Genomic DNA, 16,931 nt, shown 5'->3' on the forward strand with positions numbered 1-16,931 from the left:
AATATCTAATCCTCGGCTGTTTGCTAAATCGATTGGCCTCAGCAATGTCCCGCAGCAGCAAATTCCGCAGGTTAGACACCCGCTGCATATAAAGCCTTTCCCGTGATGTATTTTCAACTGGATGCCTTGCAATTTCCTTGTGTGCTGCCTTGTTGTTGTATTAGAGCACAGAGGGGGAGATAAAGACGGGCTCCCAAATAGCCTTCTCTCTACCATCCATTCTCCCGTATCCTAGACAGGTACCTCTACGGCCCATCACGGTATCTGTATCTCAGTCATATCACCTGTCCATCTCCCCCTGGCATGGCAGCACCAACTCTCCAAGAAACACAGGGAGTTTGGGATTGTCTCACGCTGCCCCTTTGGAGTCCTCTCCCTTCTTGGTCTCAGGGAAGCCTCCACCTCTGCTCTCCTTTATTAAATCTGTCTGGTTTCATGGTACGTCACTGGTCCCCAAGAACACAGACCAGTGATGAGGTGGAGAGGCTTCCAGGCAAGAGCCCAAAGTATTTGATCGTGTGGGTTTCCTCCTGACTCATTCATCGACTCCGCCTGTGTGTTTAATTACTGGTCAGTTCTCTGTTCTCTGCTCCTCCTGGGTGTGGTTTTAGTGACCTCACTTCACCCGAACCCACGCTGCAGGGGAAACAATTCTCTCCAGCACAGCAGTATGTTAGGAGAATTTTTCTTCTGGTTATATTTGAAGCTGTCGCATACTTGTATGTGTGCCTGGGAACTGGGGAAGGAAACAGGGGCTTCTTTATAGCTGGGTGAAAAGACCAGGTCCTTACAGTCTACGGCTGGGTCTGTACGAGTTTTCTCCTCTTTGCCTAACTCCCATGCAGCTCCGCTGGCAGCAGGCATGCTAGCAGAGACAAGCCTTTGGTGTTTTTACCCCCAGGTCATCTAACAAAGCTCAGAAGAGAGGCAGCAGCAGCTCAGACTGCATCCAGCCATGCTGGAGTGGGGGCTCAGGACAGCATAAAGGGGACGCTCGCAGAGCTTTACGATTGGAGCCAGGATTTCCTCCAGATCCTTGGGCTCTAAGAGATTCCAAGTCTGCTCCCTTCCTACCACGTCTAACCCCCCTGCCCAGGGCAGGATGGATCGGGCTCCCCCTCCACCATGGGGAAGGGGATGTTCTGATCCTAAACTCTGTCGTCTTGCTAAGCAGATCCTGTTGGTTCAGATGGGGCATCAGATGCTCACAGAACTCTAGTACAGAGGGGAAGAGCTCTGGGTTTTGTTTCCAGGAAGGGTCCCTGGCGAGGGGATAGGGCAGGGTGATTTGATCCCCTTCACTGTTATCACTGCTGAACCAGTACTGGCTCCTGAGCCATTGCAGACTGTGCAGCCATGTGCCAATGTGTGACCATGGCGGCAGGGGGAAACTGGAAACTGGCTGCCTGTCCCACTTACTAAACATTTCAAAGCTCAATCTTCTGCTACCCAAGCCAGCGGCTTGTTATGGCCAGTCTGGCTGTAGGGGTGCTGGGGTCACGGCAGGAGCCAAAATATGAAGGAAGGCAGCTGCTGTTCATAACCCCTGGAAAGTCCCCAGCTTCCTGAACTCCTGCCAGGGTCGCCCCTTTGCCCACACGTTAACGCGAACTCACTCTTTGGTCATTTGGATCTTGAAGCGTCTCCCTTGCCTCTCACTGCCAGGGTCAAGGCAAGCCATCTTTGTACCCTAGGCTCAGCGCGTGGCCCCAGTCGGTGACACACGTACACCAGTGGGCATGTGCCACTCCCTGCCAGTTGCTCTTTGGTGCTAACGACACACACGCCTGCACACACCCACCCACCGTTTTTTCCTCCTGACTGGAATAATGTCCAACTAAATGAGAAATGAAATGAGTTTTCTTAATAACTCATTGAAAATGAAGGAGGCAAGATGGGCTCAAAGGACTGGGAACAGGCTATAGACTCTCCCCCGTCTAGGCCACCTGTCCCAAAGACAATACAGAGCTCTTCACCTCGAGGTCACCAGCTCGGACCCAGATGAAGATCACTGCACCCTATGCTATACTATAGAGACGCCCACCCTCCATGGCCAGTCAAACCCTGGCAATCTGCAGGAGGGATGTGACTGGGTGGCGAGTCATCTTCCACAGAAGGGTGTTAACACTTGATTGCTTTACAAGAACAAACAGAAACAAACTCTCGCAATATAGAACAACAGGCCGATTCCACCCAGCAAGGGCAGTCAAGACATGGCTCAGCCACACCTCTGGCCATGCCCTACATACATTGTCTGGCAAACTCAGTGCACTAAGACGACACGGGTCTCACTCCCAGGAAGAGCAGTGTGCAGTGAACATACAAAGGGAAGGAACACACAATCCATTCAGCAATGTCTTTTCTTGGGAAGGTAAATAAACAATCCTGGTCAGTGTGACATAAAATAGCCCAAGCCCCTTACAGGTTGCACGCTTCCCTCAGCCACGGAGGCCCTGTCTGCAGGGCAGAGTTCTGGGGAAGGAAAGCAACGTGGCATCAGAGTGGCTGACAGTCGGTGTGCATTTACAGAGCTGTACGTCAACCACATGAGGGGCTTAGCTAAACGCTGCTCCTTTCCGGAGTCAGCTCCGGGCCAGGCTGCAGGGCCAGGCAGTGCCACAGGCACTGTGCCCAACAGCCGCTCATGCTGGCTGTCCACAATCATGGCAGTTACTTCTTCAAGTCATGCTTGCTTCAGTCTCCCCTTATTTACTCTTCCCCTCAGTAATTCTCCCCCCCACTTCTGTCCTGCTCTTTCCTTTCCCATCATCCCTTCTTCTCCTATCCCCCCAAGCCCTCCCCTCTTCCTTCCAAAGCTGATTTCTATTCCCTACTGGAGCACTCAGGCCAGCTGTGTTTCCCGGGCTCCCTGCAGATGTTTCCAAGGTGGAAAGGCCAAAGACCCTTGTTCATGCCCAACATGGTGTGGGAGGTAGGGGCGTTCAACGGCAATGCTGCACTGGGGGTAGCTGACAGCTTCATGGAAAACCTGGTCCCTGGGAAATTCCCCCAACACACCGGGGGGCTGGAGCAGTGCCCCGACACAGGAGGGGTTTGCACACACTCAAGTGACTCTTAGGGTGTTTTTTATATTAACGTCAATTGTTACTAAAGGTCTGCTCACCTGGCAGGCATAGAGGGTATCAAACAGGTAGTGCACCATCTCCTCCCTGTTCTGTCCCATGTACTGCACTGGGATGTTGCATCATGGGGGGGTGGGGGCAGGAGATATTTGGATTGTCACAATAAGGTCATGGTGCAAAAACACATGTGCCGAACCAGCATCAACAGGGCAACCGCCCCTCCCCTGCACCATGCCCAAAGCACTGATGGGGGAGTCCCAGCTGGGGCGGGTGCCCAGATCCCTCCTGCAGCCTGGACGGCATTTTGAGCTGATGGAGGCTCCGGCAAAGCCTCCGCATGCACACAAAACCAGCCCTTCCCCCAACAGGCCCCTTCCCCACTACCGGCTGTTGTCTTCTGGGGGAACCAGAGCCCCCATAACCCTGCTGTTTTCAGGGCCAGCTGTTGAGACCAGCTGCCCCCTCCAACATCTTAGATGGTGGATGGGAGGCCTGCTCTGCCCCATGGCATGGGACCCCCCCTCTGTCTCCTCCCCCCGGGCTCCCCGCCGTCTGCTCCTCCCTGGGTGCTGGTGAGCCCCCTCTCAGCCCCCCTCACCCCAGCCCTGGCTCTGTGGCCCCCCTGCCCTCCCCTCAGGCTCACACAGCCCCCGCAGCACCTCCCCACAACACTCAGCTACGGCTGAGCTCCCCGGAGAACGGGCCGCCCCTGCCGCCCCACCTGCTCCCCTACACCACGGGGCCCCACATGCAGCTCCCGGCTCCCCCCCGGGCATCGCCCCAGGAAGCACCGAGCCCGGCTCCCGCTGCTGGGCCCGGCCGTGCCAGGGCAGGACAGCGCCGCGGCTCGGCTACAGCGGGGCCTGGCTCCGGGTGCCCCGGCCCGGCAGGAGCCCGCCCGGCCCGGGACGAGGGGGTCGGGGCCCCGGTACCCCAATACACCGGCCCGGGGCGCCCCCTAGCGCCTCTGAGGGGATGCAGCCCGCGGGGACTCGGCGCTGTCCCGCAGCTCCCCGCAACCTATCCTACCCCCACCCCCCATTTACCCCACCCCCCTCGCTCCCACCCTTACCCCACCCCGCACGTCCTTGTGCCCCCCCCCACCTCCTCACTCTCCGTACCCCCCCTTCACTCCCCCTCCCCGCCCTCAGACGCGGGGGGACTTACCTCGTCGGGGGGCCCCCCCGCAGGTGACGCTCCGGGCCGAGCCGAGCCCGGGCACCTCCCCCCGCGCGCGGATTGGCTGCCGGCCGGGCCCTGGCGGGCCGCTATAAAGGCGCGGGCCGGGCGCGGGGCTGCTCCAGTCGCTACGCAGCTGCCGAGCGGCCCGTGGGCGCCAGAGGCCGGGAGCGCTGCATCCCCCGCGCGCCCCGGCGGCATGGCTCTGTCCCCGGCGCCCGAGGCCCGGGTGCGCCTGGTGTTCTTCGGGGCGGCGGGCGTGGGCAAGACGGCGCTGATCCGCCGCTTCCTGCAGGACGCCTTCGAGGCGCGGCACCGGCGCACGGTGGAGGAGCTGCACCTGCTGGAGCTGGAGGCGGGCTCCGGCCTGCGCCTCCGCCTGGAGATCATGGACACCAGCGGCAGCTACAGCTTCCCGGCCATGCGGCGCCTCTGCATCGGCCGCGGCGACGCCTTCGCCCTGGTCTACTCGCTGCCGGAGCCCGACTCCTTGGCCGAGGCTCAGCGGCTGCGGGACGAGATCCTGGAGGCCAAGCGGGGCCCGGTGCCCATCGTGCTGGTGGGCAACAAGAGCGACCTGGCGCCGGGCGAGCCGGACCCGCGCATCGCCGCCGCGCAGCGGGACTGGGGCTGCGCCTGCCTGGAGACGTCGGCCAAGCAGGGGCGCAACGTGGCCGGCCTCTTCCAGGAGCTGCTGCGCCAGGTCAACCTGCCCGGCCGGCTCAGCCCGGCCCTGCGGCGCCGCCGGCCCCAGACCTTCTCCAAGGAGCCGCCCGGCAAGAGCCACAGCTGCGTGATCTGCTAGGGCCGACCCCGCGGGGCTGGGCGCGGACCCAGAGCCGGGCGGGAGAGGGGGTCCCCCGGCAGCCGGGCCGGGCGCAGGGCGCGTGTGGCCCGCGGGGGTGAGGGACGGGCAGGTGCCCAGCCCCTGGCTCTGGGCGCTCCGCTCCCCCCGGCTCAGCGGTCACCCACAGCCTGCGAGGCCGGGGCAGAAGCGGACTCCGGCTCACCTCTCCTCGGGAGTGTGTGTGTGTGTGTGTGTGTGTGTGTGTGTGTCCCGCCTCACCCCAGCCGGGCTGCCCGCTAACGTGACCCCCGCCTTCCTCCAGCTCGTGTCCCGGGGTGACCCTGCCTCCTCTCCCCGCAGCCAGCCCCGGGCGGGCGAGCCCCGCTGTCTCCAGGGCCCGGCTCCTACATCCGCGCCCCCAACGGGGGTAGCCCGAGCCCGGGGTGCAAGGCGAGGGAGGGGGAGCCCGCCCGGGCGTGCTGCTGTTTAGTCCGGGCGGGAGAGCCCCCAGCTCAGCATTGCACGGGTCCGGTTCTGAGCAGCGTGGCGCCATCGCTGACCCGGAGCGGGGCTGGAGCCTGGCCGGACTCCGGACTTGTGCGACCCGCTGGCCCGGCTCCTGCCTGCGGCTGGGGCGGGGCTGACGGCGGGTACCGCGCTCGGTGAAGGCGGGGTGCGGAGCGGGATGGCGGGGAGGGCCCCGGGGGTGGCAGGGGCCAGTGTCACGCGTGGGGAAAGGCCTCGGCTCCCTGCGCGAACTGCTGCCAGGCTCCGGCACCGAGACGCAGCGAGCACGTTGTTCGTCTCCTGGGCAGAGCGTTTGATGCTTCACCTGGCGCGACCGCCGGACTCGGACTCGGACTGGCCTGCACTGGACCCCGCTGCTCGGAGAGGGGCAGTCAATCCCTGGAATGACAGGAGGGGCAGCAGAGCAGCTGTGCGATAAACAGCCACCGAGAGTTCGCTGCGCCAGCGCCGATGAGTTCATCCAGCCGGTCCCTACCCCACCTCCGACAGCGGCCGGGGCCGGAGACTTTCACAGAAGGGGGGACGAACCCGCCCCCCAGGAGCTGCCGACACAGTCCGGGGCGGGCCATCTGCTGCTCCTTGTATGCACGGACACAGACTTTGCAATAAAGCCATTTTCAAAAGGGTGCGGACAGTTAACAGCAGCTGGGGGCGGGGCCGGGTTTGGTTCCCAGCCGTAGCAGGGCGGGGGGGCACTTTCTTTTGGTATGATGATAAATAATAAACAGAAGGATCCCCCCGTGTGGACCCCCCGCCCCGTGTGTGCGCGGCGCTGCGCACTAGTCCGTCCCCCCGCTCCCCGCCCACGTGCGGTCCGTGGCTATGTGCTCAGGCAACATTTCACGGACTGTTTTACCCAGTGAGGACGATCCAAGGCCGAGTCTTGGAGCGAGTGTCCTGCCGTGCAGTGAGCGAGGGGTCCGCTCCGTCGGCAAGGGGAACAGACAAGGGACGTGCCCAAGGCCGGGGCGCCCTCGGTCCCCCCCGTGTCACTGGGAGGCGGGGCACGGCCCGGAGCGGCTGGCTGTGCTGCGAAGACAAGCCATGCTGCCCCGGCGAGCGAGGCGGGGTCTTGGTCCCTTCAGACGAGCTGTGCCGAGCTGGGCGGGCGGGGGGAGGCTAGGAGTCCCCATGCCGCGGGAAGCGCATCCTCCGTGCGCCCGCAGCCTGCGCCGAGCGCGTCCTGCAGCCCCGGAGAGGGCAGCCGTGCCAGTGCGCGCCGGGGCGAGGGACGGCGGATCTCACAGCTTCGCACCTGGGCATAGCGGGGGGGGGAGGGATCACATCTGCACAGCGGGGGGAGGGTCAGGGGGGCTGGATCACATCTGTACAGCGGGGGGAGGGGGGCTGGATCACATCTGTACAGCGGGGGGAGGGTCAGGGGGGCTGGATCACATCTGCACAGCGGGGGGAGGGTCAGGGGGCTGGACCACATCTGCACAGCGGGGGAGGGTCAGGGGGCTGGACCACATCTGTACAGCGGGGGAGGGGGAGGGTCAGCGCGGGGACTGGATCACATCTGTACAGCGCGGGGAGGGTCAGGGGGGATCACATCTGTACAGCGGGGGAGGGACCACATCTGTACAGCTGGGGGAGGGTCAGAGGGCTTGGATCATAGCTGCACATCTGGGGGGGGCGGGGGCCATAGCTGCACAGCTGGGGGCCGGAGAGCTGCTTGCCGCGGGGCCGAGGCGCAGCGGCAGACCGTGCCTTCTGGAAGCGCCCTGCCCGGCTCGCGGCGCGGCGGACGGGCGCCTGTCCCTTTAAACAGGGCGGGCGGGCGGGGGCGTTCCCATGATGCCTAGCGGCGGGCGGCTTGGATTTTAAATCCTGCCGACCAATCGGGAGCGCGCTGGGGGCTGTAACGCCCCGGCTCGAGGTTTGAAAATTGTTACAGTGTCAGAGCGGCCAGCGGCGGCGGCGGCGAGAGCGGGGCCCGGAGCCGGCGGGGCGCAGCGGAGCGGGGTCGGGGGCAGCCTGCGGGGGGCGCAGCGCAGCGCGCAGGGTTCGCTCGGGGTCGGTAGCCGCGGGCAGAGGACCAGGGCAGAGGACCAGGGCAGGACCATGAGCGCGGTGGCCGGGAAGGGGCCGAAGCCGCCCGGCGCGGCGGAGCCCGGGAAAGCGGCCGGGCCCGGCTCCGGCTGCAGCTCCGGCTCCGGGGCGGCGGCGAAGGAGATCCCGAAAGTGCTGGTGGACCCCCGCACCCGCAAGAGCTACATGCGCGGCCGCTTCCTGGGCAAGGGCGGCTTCGCCAAGTGCTACGAGATCACGGAGCTGGAGAGCCAGGAGGTCTTCGCCGGCAAGATCGTGCCCAAGTCGCTGCTGGTGAAGCCGCACCAGAAGGAGAAGATGTCCATGGAGATCTCCATCCACCGCAGCCTGGCGCACCGCCACGTGGTCGGCTTCCAGGGCTTCTTCGAGGACGGCGACTTCGTCTTCGTGGTGCTGGAGCTCTGCCGCCGCAGGGTGAGGGCAGCCGGGGGCTCTGCCGGGCGCGGGCGGGGTGGGACGGGACGGGACAGCTGCTGGCCGGCCGGTACCCCGGCTCCGCGGGCGCTCGGCCCGCTCCGTCCGCCGCCTGCTCCCGGGGGTCAGAGAGACGTTGGCTCCATTGGCCGCGGCCGGTTCGAACCGAGCCGACCTGTCCTGGGCCCCCGCCGCCGCCGCCCAGGGGCGCTGCTGAGCCACTGGCCCGGCCCGGCCCAGGAGCTGCTCTCGGTTCCCCCGCGGGGGGTTTGGACGCCAAGCTGTTACCATAGCCCCAGGGGCCGGGCCGGGCCGGGGAGCGGGAGCCTGGGCGGGGCTGGGGCGAGGGGCGGGCGGCTGGGGGCCGCCGGCCGGGCCTGGGACAGGCTGGCGGGTGGGGGCGGGCGGCGCCGCTGCCGGAAACGCTGCGGTGTCTGTGCGTTCCACCGTGTCCGAGCGTTCTACGCGCCTTAAAGGGCCAGCCGCCCCCTTGAGCGGCGAGGGGGCGGGTCTCGGGGGGGCCCCCCCTCAACCCTCCCTCGGTAACTGCCCTCTCAGCGGGGCAGGGAGGCGCTAGGACGCGGTGAGCCCGGGGGAGAGTGTCCCCAGTCAGGCACCAGGTGATGGAACGGCCAGGGAGGCAGGGTCGGGGGGACCTGGCCCCTGGGTTGGGTAAGGGGAGCGGAGGGATGCCTGGTTTTCACGGTGGTGGGTGGGGATGTCTCACCTGGCCTGCGGGTGGGTGGGAGAGGCGGGCTGCCTGGGGCTAACTGGCTCTCGGCTCGGGGGAGGGCGCTCATGATCCTGCCTCTCTCCGGGCCCCCAGTCCCTGCTGGAGCTGCACAAGCGCAGGAAAGCGCTGACCGAGCCTGAGGCACGTTACTACCTGCGGCAAACAATCCTGGGCTGCCAGTATCTGCACAGCAACAGGGTCATTCACAGGGACCTGAAGTTGGGCAACCTCTTCCTCAACGATGACATGGAGGTGAAAATAGGTACGGACACCCGGGCAGGGCATCATTCCTCTCCACCTTCCTGTGCGGAGGGGAACCTGTTCAGGAACCTCCCAGCCCAAGGAGCCCTTCCCTTAGTCTCTTGCGGCAAACATCCCTAGAGCGCACACACATGACAATGGAGAGAAATCCATAGCCTCCGCTACCACAAAACCAGACGATAGCTTCTTCACTATCTGAATGTGTCCCATTTTCCGGGGGTGGGGGGGTTACCCTGAAACCAGGAGTTGGAGGCTGTTGCCTATAGTTCTTCCACTTCAGGCTCAGCAGGAAGGTCTGTGACCCTGCCTGTCCACCAGCAACAGCCTGAGAACTACTGAGCTAAAGAAACCAGCCTTCCTGGTGTGTGACCCCGACTGACACGCACATTCTGGGGTCCAACTCTTTCTAGGTGACTTTGGCTTGGCAACCAAAGTAGAATATGATGGTGAGCGTAAGAAGACGCTGTGCGGGACGCCAAACTACATCGCTCCTGAAGTGCTTGCCAAGAAGGGACACAGTTTTGAAGTGGACATCTGGTCCTTGGGCTGCATTATGTAAGTTTTATGGCAACGCTTCGGTTTTCGTTTGTGTGCCCTTAAACCTGAGCCTTCAACACGCCATGGGCTCCAGGTGGCTGAGGGCAGCCAGTTCAGTTAGCTAGACTCGGTGTGGAAGGTTCCAGGCTTTCAAGATGATCTTAGAGCATCAGCAGCTTTTTTCTTAAAGGAGACGCTATAAAACAAAGATGACCGGTTCCAAGCCAGGACCTGGATACTGCAGACCCTCGGGTATGTCGGTGTTACAATGGCACAGCGGTGGTGCCCTAGTGTAGATACTTTCTGTGTCGACTGAAGGGTTTTTTCTGGTGAGGTAGTTAATCCACCTCTCTGAGGATCTGCCATTGACCTAGCCGAGTCTATGCTAGGTCGACCTAAACACAGCACTTGGGCATGATGTTTTTCACAGCCCTGAGCAAGGTAGCTAGGGCTATCACATTTTTACATGTAGACCAGGCCCAAGGCTCTAGCTAACTTGACACTCACCTGTGGGTTATTTCCTAGTGCGTTGTAACAGTTCTTGCTAGAATGCTGCTAACATGGTTCAAATGTCTGTATGGCCTGGGTCTTAAATGTTACAATTTAAAACTAATTGTCTAGTGAGACAACTCCCCTAAAGGCAGTAACTGAGGGTCAGAGGTAGGTAACTATCCTCCGCTTCCCTCCTGGCTCATTTGCTTTGTAACTGGGGTTTGAATGTCTCCAGAAGATTCTTCAGAGCTGATCATCACTGCAATTTTTCTGCTCCCCTTGACCTGCCAGCTGTTGTGTATGCACCTGTCTGTACAGGCGCCCACTTGCAATTGCGGTTGTAGGGGAAGTTATTTTGAAGCTTCTCTCCTTAAAGGCCTCATGTCCCAAGCACTGCCTTCTAACTGGAATCCCCCCGAGGGTGCCGGCTTCCAGCCTCCTCTCTTAGGGAGCAGGGAACTGGAAATGGAACTGGAATTTCAAACATAGTTGTCTGCTGCCCTGCATATACTGGGTGCGTGGTGGTTCCCGCTGCTGCGAAAGACACCTCACATGGAAATCTTGTGGTTTCCTCCTGATCTCACTTGTACAAACTTGTGACAAGCTTTTATGTATCTACGTGTGCAGGTACACTCTGCTGGTAGGAAAGCCACCCTTTGAAACCTCCTGTCTAAAAGAAACATACATCCGAATTAAGAAGAATGAATACAACATCCCTAAGGTACGGCACCTGCTGCAGATGGGTGTGTTGGTCCTCCTGGCCGATCTTTGTCACCCTTGTGAAACAGCCAATGTAACTGAGCGGTGCAGAAGCCAAAGGGCTTCTCTGGCGCCTCATCACAACGTGGAAATGGCTTCCGGCACCCTGCGTACAGAGGAGGTGACACCTGACAAGGAGCTGAATTTGGGTTAACTCGAAAGGCCAACTTCTCAGGGGAAGGGAGGTGGGACTAGCCTCCGCAAACTGGTGCAACATTTTGAGTTGGGTGGTATCGTTGGCACACGAGGGGCTCATGAGTTCCCTTCCTGCCACTGGACTCTTTCAAATCCTGAGTCGAGAACTGGTTGGAGTATCAAACCCATCTCTGCTCCTGTCTGCCAGGCCCTCTGCAACCACTACATTCACTTGCACCTTACACTGAAATAACCGGCTATAACAGGGGTTCCCCACCTTTTGGCCCAAGGGTCACAAATATAATTTTTACAACCCTGAAGGGCCCCCAGTCTCTGCCAGCAGCCCCCCCTTCCCTGCAGCCAGAGGGAAGGAGTTCAGCGAGGAGGATCTCCCATCCCCCTGGCTGCAGCAGGGAAACTGCGCTCCACCTGGGTCCCTAGGCAGTGGCTCCCTTCTGCAGCCAGAGGGAGAGGAGTTGTGGGCCACTCTGAAAGACCCCGCAGGCCACGGTTGGGAACCACTGAGCTAGAACATTAACCCTCCTCAGCTCCTCCAGGTTTAAGTCTTGGTCTACCTGACCATGCACAGGCTTTGCTCGGAGCAGTAGAGGCCCACCTCTTGTGGTGCATGCTTTCCATTGTGCATACCCTGCAAACCAATGCCAGGTCATGCTTGTCCCCTGGCCTGTCCACTCATGAACCCTGCCTGTCCCTTTCAGCACATCAACCCCGTAGCTGCTAATCTCATCCAGAAGATGCTGAGATCTGACCCCGCCACCCGCCCTACTATTGACGAACTGTTGAATGATGAGTTCTTCACATCCGGTTACATCCCCTCCCGCTTGCCCACCACCTGTCTAACCATCCCACCCAGGTTTTCCATTGCCCCCAATGGATTTGACCCAAGTGGACGGAAACCTCTTATCGCTCTCAACAAAGGTAAGATTTGGGGGAAGGGATGTCAGCTTTACCAGTGTCTGGCACTTACAAGAGAGCTCTGGATTACAGGGGGGGAGAGGAAGACCCGGTGGTGTGAGTAAATTACAGGTGAAACCCTGCTTGGCTCTCGGTGTCATATGTTTGTGCTTAGTGAGCTCACATGGAGATGCTGTCCTGGAAATCCAGCCTTGCCCCTTCCCCTTCCAGGAGCAGTCCTGGCTCCTCTCACAGAGACTCCCCCACACCATGGGGACAGGGTTCTCTCAAACCCTGCAGAACATACTGAGAATGGAGCATCCTGAGCCCTGGTACCCAGGACACATGGGGCATCTCGTTCCTCCATTGCCCCTGGCCCTGCCGCTCCACTGCAGAACTGGATCCTCTTCCTCCCACCTGGCAATGGCTTGGGAGCACCCGATCCGAGCTAAGAGCTTGCACCCGTTTAATTCTGGGGGCCCCTGCCACCGAACTGGAGGCTAATGCCCCGAGGGAAGATGCTGTCCCCTGGCATCTCTAGCTTCCTGCCTCTGCCCCTAGAGGAACTGGCTAGTATCACCCACAGGGTAAGACCATCCCCTCCCCAAGGCCGGACAAGGGCGTCGGTAGCATTCGTTGCAGCAATCCGGCTCTAATGGAGCAGGCGTCTCATCAACAGGACTTCCGTCCATTTCAGAGATGGGCACCTGCTTCTAGCCGTGTAGTGAGTAATGTAAACCGCCACCGCTGGGTCTGAAGGTAAATCTAACGTCTCCTGACGCTGCCAGCGTTAGCCTTCATGCCACTAATGCAGCTGTCACATTGCTCTTCTCCCCCGGCTCAGGACTCGACAGCCCCGCGTTAGACAAAGCCCATGAAAAGGAAGACGAAGCCGCACTGCGGGAGCTGGGAGAGCCTGTTGACTGCCACCTGGCCGACATGTTACAGCAGCTGACCATGGTTAATGCAGCGAAACCCTCGGAGAGGGCGCTAGTGAGACAAGGTGAGCCACGGGGAGGGTCCGAGGTGCAGCAGGATCCCTGCACAGCCTGCCTTGCTCTCGGACATGCTGCTGTTCGACCTCTGAGCCTGCACGTGCTACAGGAGGCTTGGTTTTAAAACTCAGAAGCTGACAGGTGGTGTAGGAGCTGCTCTCCCCTGAGCTGGTTCTCCCGTGCACCCAGCAAGCGAACTGAGGATTTCAGATGTTGCTTTGCAAACATTATTTTTTCTGTTTCTGTTGCAGAGGAGGCTGAGGATCCCGCCTGCATCCCCATCTTCTGGGTTAGCAAATGGGTGGACTACTCGGATAAGTACGGATTGGGTAAGTAGCGTCTTGGCATTGCCGGCAGCCGAGTTCGCTTCCGCCACTTGCCCCAACTCTCCAGGGGAGGGTGAGATCCAAGGACATAGGCTGACAAGGAAGGCTGCAAGTCGTCCATCTTACATAGCTGGTTTTTATACCCGGTTAGTCAATTAACATGCAGGGCCTCAGACACCACCAGCAGTGACGGCAGCACAAAATACTCGGCTGGTCAGAGGAACCACGAACATCCTGCATCAACCTTGCACAGTCTGAAGAGCCCAGGATTTCAGATCCTCATCCCGGCAGGCACTGAACACCTTCCGCTCCGCTAAGGGGTGGTGGGGGGAGGAGGAGGGGCACGGTGTGAAGGTGCTGGCTGACCACTGAGGCCAGCAGAGGCAGGTTAGTGTTCTGAGCAGGGCAATACAGCGTAGAGGGCAGCTGCCTGTCTGCATTCCTGGGGTAAATGACTGACTCTTGCAGGGGAGGTTTCCCCACATCCGCCTTGGAGAACAGCAGCTCTAGACCAGGAGTCAGCAATCTTCAGCGAGGGCCGTGCCAAATCTTCCCCCGTGCCTCTCCCAGTGCTGCAGTGGCAGTTGGGGGGCGTGTCTGGGGCTGGTTGCTGGCGGCAGGGGAGTGGGGTCTGCGGCCCTATTCCCATGGGCGGGGTTCCTGCAGGGGCTGTGCTGCTCCCGGCCAGGGGCGCCGATGGGCCCAGGTGGAGAAGGGGTGGGGTGCGCAGTGCTGCTTGGGGCCGGGAGTGGCGCGGCTCCAGCCAGGGCGCCACGTGCCGCCTTTGGCATGTGTGCTGCAGGTTGCTGACCCCTGCTCTGGACACTGCTGAGTGGCACGGGGGGCAGGGAGCCTTGTGCTAAGGCATCCTGGCAGTCAGACAATGTGCCTCCAGCTCCTAGCATCCCAATGCTGCAGATGTTCAGTGTCCGACGGTCTCATGTGTTCTTCCCTCCTCTACCCAGGCTACCAGCTGTGTGATAATAGCGTTGGGGTTCTCTTCAATGACTCCACTCGCCTCATTATGTACAACGATGGGGACAGCTTGCAGTACATTGAGCAAAACGGCACCGAGTCCTACTTTACTGTGAGAGCGAACCCTTCCACCTTGACGAAGAAGGTCAGTCAGTCACTCTGCAGATGCAAATTTAACAGTAGCTGAGAGCTACTGCCTCGTACCTCTGTCCTCCTCCTGCTGCCACACTGTGGGTCTGAACTGGAAACCCAGGTGGGCTGGGCACAGCTATCTTCAGCTGACAACACACTCAACGTAGCTAAGGTCTGGCTAGAGAGGCTAAGTCATTGCCTCCCTTCCCCCCCTCACCCCCCCTTTAAAAGAGCACTTTGTAAAAGCCCGTGTGACAGCCATTTCCCAGAAACATTCACTTAACAAGCCCCTTCTCTGCAATGCCGGGGACAGCCTGGGCTAAAGAATAAACCGCTTGAAGGGAGAACCACCAGGCTAGGTTCATTGTCCCAGCACACGACTGGGATTTGTTCACAACCTGCATCCTGACGTACGGTAACTTGGGTCATTCATTGCCTCTTCCCAAGGTTCCCCTACAGCGGGTAATGGAGGGATGAAAGGCTGCAGCCCTGCAGCTAGAGAAACCAGGCTCTTCCCCAGGCTGGCCTGTAGCTAACCCGCCTCCCTGTCTCTGTAGATAACACTACTGAAGTACTTCCGGAACTACATGAGCGAGCACCTGCTAAAGGCTGGCGCCAACATCACGCCGCGGGAGGGGGATGAGCTGGCTCGCCTCCCCTACCTCCGCACCTGGTTCCGGACACGCAGTGCCATCATCCTGCACCTGAGCAATGGCACTGTGCAGATCAACTTCTTCCAGGTGAGCCCGCAGCGCAGGTGGTAGCGGGGGCAAACCCTCCAGTGGCAGTCGTTCACCAACCCGTTCGGGGCACCTGGGTACAGGCAGAAGTTGGTGATATCAGGTGCTCACGACTTAGGCCAGGTTTTAGAGCAGATGAGCCGAGACTAGACGGCTCCTTAGTCCATTTTCCCAATACCTGAGCCGCCCTGGCGAGGCATCTAGTCCGGCCCTGGGGGAGCCTCTCCTCACTTAGCCAGGTTGCCGTACTCTATTAATCCTTAGTGCCATGGTTTGCCAAGGGGCCTGTGCAGATCTGGCTGGCCACGCTGCCGTTTGCTGAAATTCTTTAAAAGAACCAAATGCAGGGACTGCTTTCCCAGGCCTGCTAATCCACCAGAGCAAAGCCACGGCAGGTGATGCTGCCTGGGGCGCGCACAGGATGTGCTGCTAAGGTATGGCTCCCCTAGGAAAGGCTGAGAACCCCAGGGCCTTTCCTGTCTGCAGACCAATGGGTGCAGGCTGCTGAGGGCCCGCTCAAGCTCTGTGCATTCTCTCTAGGACCACACTAAAATCATCCTGTGCCCCTTGATGGCGGCTGTCACGTACATCGATGAGAAACGGGACTTCCGCACGTACAAGCTGAGCCTGATCGAAGAGCACGGCTGCTGCAAGGAGCTGGCCAGCCGGCTACGCTATGCCCGCACCATGGTGGAGAAGCTGCTCAGCTCCAAGTCCGGTTCAGCCCGGGTGAAGCCCTCTGCTTAGAATCCAGCTGTGATGGACTCCGTGTCTGTGCCAAACTGTTACAGCCTCCGATGGAGGGGCTGCAGCAACACCCTGCGGTCAGACTGTGATTACCCCCAGGTGGGCCACCTCCCTGCTGCCATGTGCCATCAGACAGCACGGGGGCCGCGGGAGGGGCCACGGCTGAGGAAAGGGTGCTTCGGTAACTTGAGCGCAGGGCCAGACGGGCCCCTCAGCACCCATTAGAAAGTTGATTTTATTAAATATCTTTTTTTTCCCCTAACTGCAAATCCCCCCAGCCCCCGAGTTCCCTGGCCTTGACACAGCCTCCTTTGGAGAACGCAGCCCGGGGAAGGCTGAGTTCTGATGTAAGTTATTTGTGTGTGTTTGTGAAGCTCTTGAGCTCCTGTCCCCTTCCTGTAGTGACTGTGAGAGATTGAACCTGTTCACATGCTGACTCAGCAATCAGCCTTTTAACATTGAAACTAATCTGCACCACATTAAACTCTTGTATATTACATAACTTGATTGAGGATTGTTCTCTATAGCCTCTGGGTCCTACCTGCTCTGCACAGCCACCACTTTGGACAAAGCTTTCACTGGATCTTCCTCTGAAGTAGGAGGCAGAAGGAACAGTTTTCCTGCACTGCCGTGTTCTTCCTCTAACACACGGGGGGGGGCGTGCACTCACCTGCCTGTGATCAGTTACTGCCTCTGCGGGCACATCACCAGTTCTCCCGGCTCGCTCCTGTGTATTTCTACTTGTGTGCTCTCCGCGCACCTGCCTGGACAGAGCAGAGTTATTAAAGGGCCCTCTGACTGCTTTCCCTCGTCGGGGGGGGGGGAGGAGGGAGACCACCTCTGCATGCTGCAGCAGTGGCGGGGGCTTTAATACAAGCCCCCTGAGTAGTATTAAACAGGGCCAGGACTGCATGTTTAGGTCTTAGCAGGGCAGTAAGTGGTTCTCATGCTCGAGGTCCCAGGGTGGGCACTGTGTTGCTTGCTGGACTCCCACACGTGAGAACAGGAAGGAGCCACTTCACCTCTTCTGGCTGCTTTTCAGGGAAACGGTCTTAGGCCTGGTCCATGCTACAGAGTTAGGGCAACAGAAAGCAGCTTAGGTTAACCTAACTCTAAGCGTCTACATGACAAGGCTGTCAGT

At 60.2% G+C, this 16,931-nt stretch overlaps 2 protein-coding genes across 2 annotated transcripts; both read left to right on the top strand.

Moving 5' to 3' along the window:
- Positions 1-4,394: 4,394 nt before the first annotated feature.
- Positions 4,395-5,898, top strand: LOC137144079 (ras-related protein Rap-2c-like). The gene has a single exon (XM_067534224.1). The coding sequence runs from the start codon at positions 4,462-4,464 to the stop codon at positions 5,065-5,067; it is 606 nt and encodes a 201-aa protein (XP_067390325.1). The 5' UTR covers positions 4,395-4,461; the 3' UTR covers positions 5,068-5,898.
- A 1,573-nt stretch (positions 5,899-7,471) lies between these two features.
- Positions 7,472-16,292, top strand: PLK1 (polo like kinase 1). Its single transcript, XM_067534223.1, has 10 exons — positions 7,472-8,043; positions 8,870-9,038; positions 9,448-9,592; positions 10,694-10,787; positions 11,680-11,899; positions 12,720-12,878; positions 13,122-13,199; positions 14,162-14,316; positions 14,861-15,043; positions 15,584-16,292. The coding sequence occupies exons 1-10, from the start codon at positions 7,642-7,644 to the stop codon at positions 15,788-15,790; spliced, it is 1,812 nt and encodes a 603-aa protein (XP_067390324.1). The 5' UTR covers positions 7,472-7,641; the 3' UTR covers positions 15,791-16,292.
- The last annotated feature ends 639 nt before the right edge of the window (positions 16,293-16,931 follow it).

This window comes from Emydura macquarii, unplaced genomic scaffold (assembly GCF_026122565.2).
Source record: "Emydura macquarii macquarii isolate MOO-44397 ecotype Brisbane River unplaced genomic scaffold, CSIRO-AGI_Emac_v2 contig_3390, whole genome shotgun sequence".
Taxonomy (NCBI): Eukaryota; Metazoa; Chordata; order Testudines; family Chelidae; genus Emydura; species Emydura macquarii.

What these genes read in the sequence shown, in the direction of transcription:
- LOC137144079 (XM_067534224.1), top strand. Translation starts at nt 4,462, where the DNA reads ATGGCTCTGTCCCCGGCGCCCGAGGCCCGGGTGCGCCTGGTGTTCTTC.
- PLK1 (XM_067534223.1), top strand. Translation starts at nt 7,642, where the DNA reads ATGAGCGCGGTGGCCGGGAAGGGGCCGAAGCCGCCCGGCGCGGCGGAG. An exon ending in TGGTCCTTGGGCTGCATTAT is followed by an intron (nt 9,593 to 10,693) that starts GTAAGTTTTATG and finishes CTACGTGTGCAG; the next exon opens with GTACACTCTGCTGGTAGGAA. An exon ending in CTCGGATAAGTACGGATTGG is followed by an intron (nt 13,200 to 14,161) that starts GTAAGTAGCGTC and finishes TCCTCTACCCAG; the next exon opens with GCTACCAGCTGTGTGATAAT.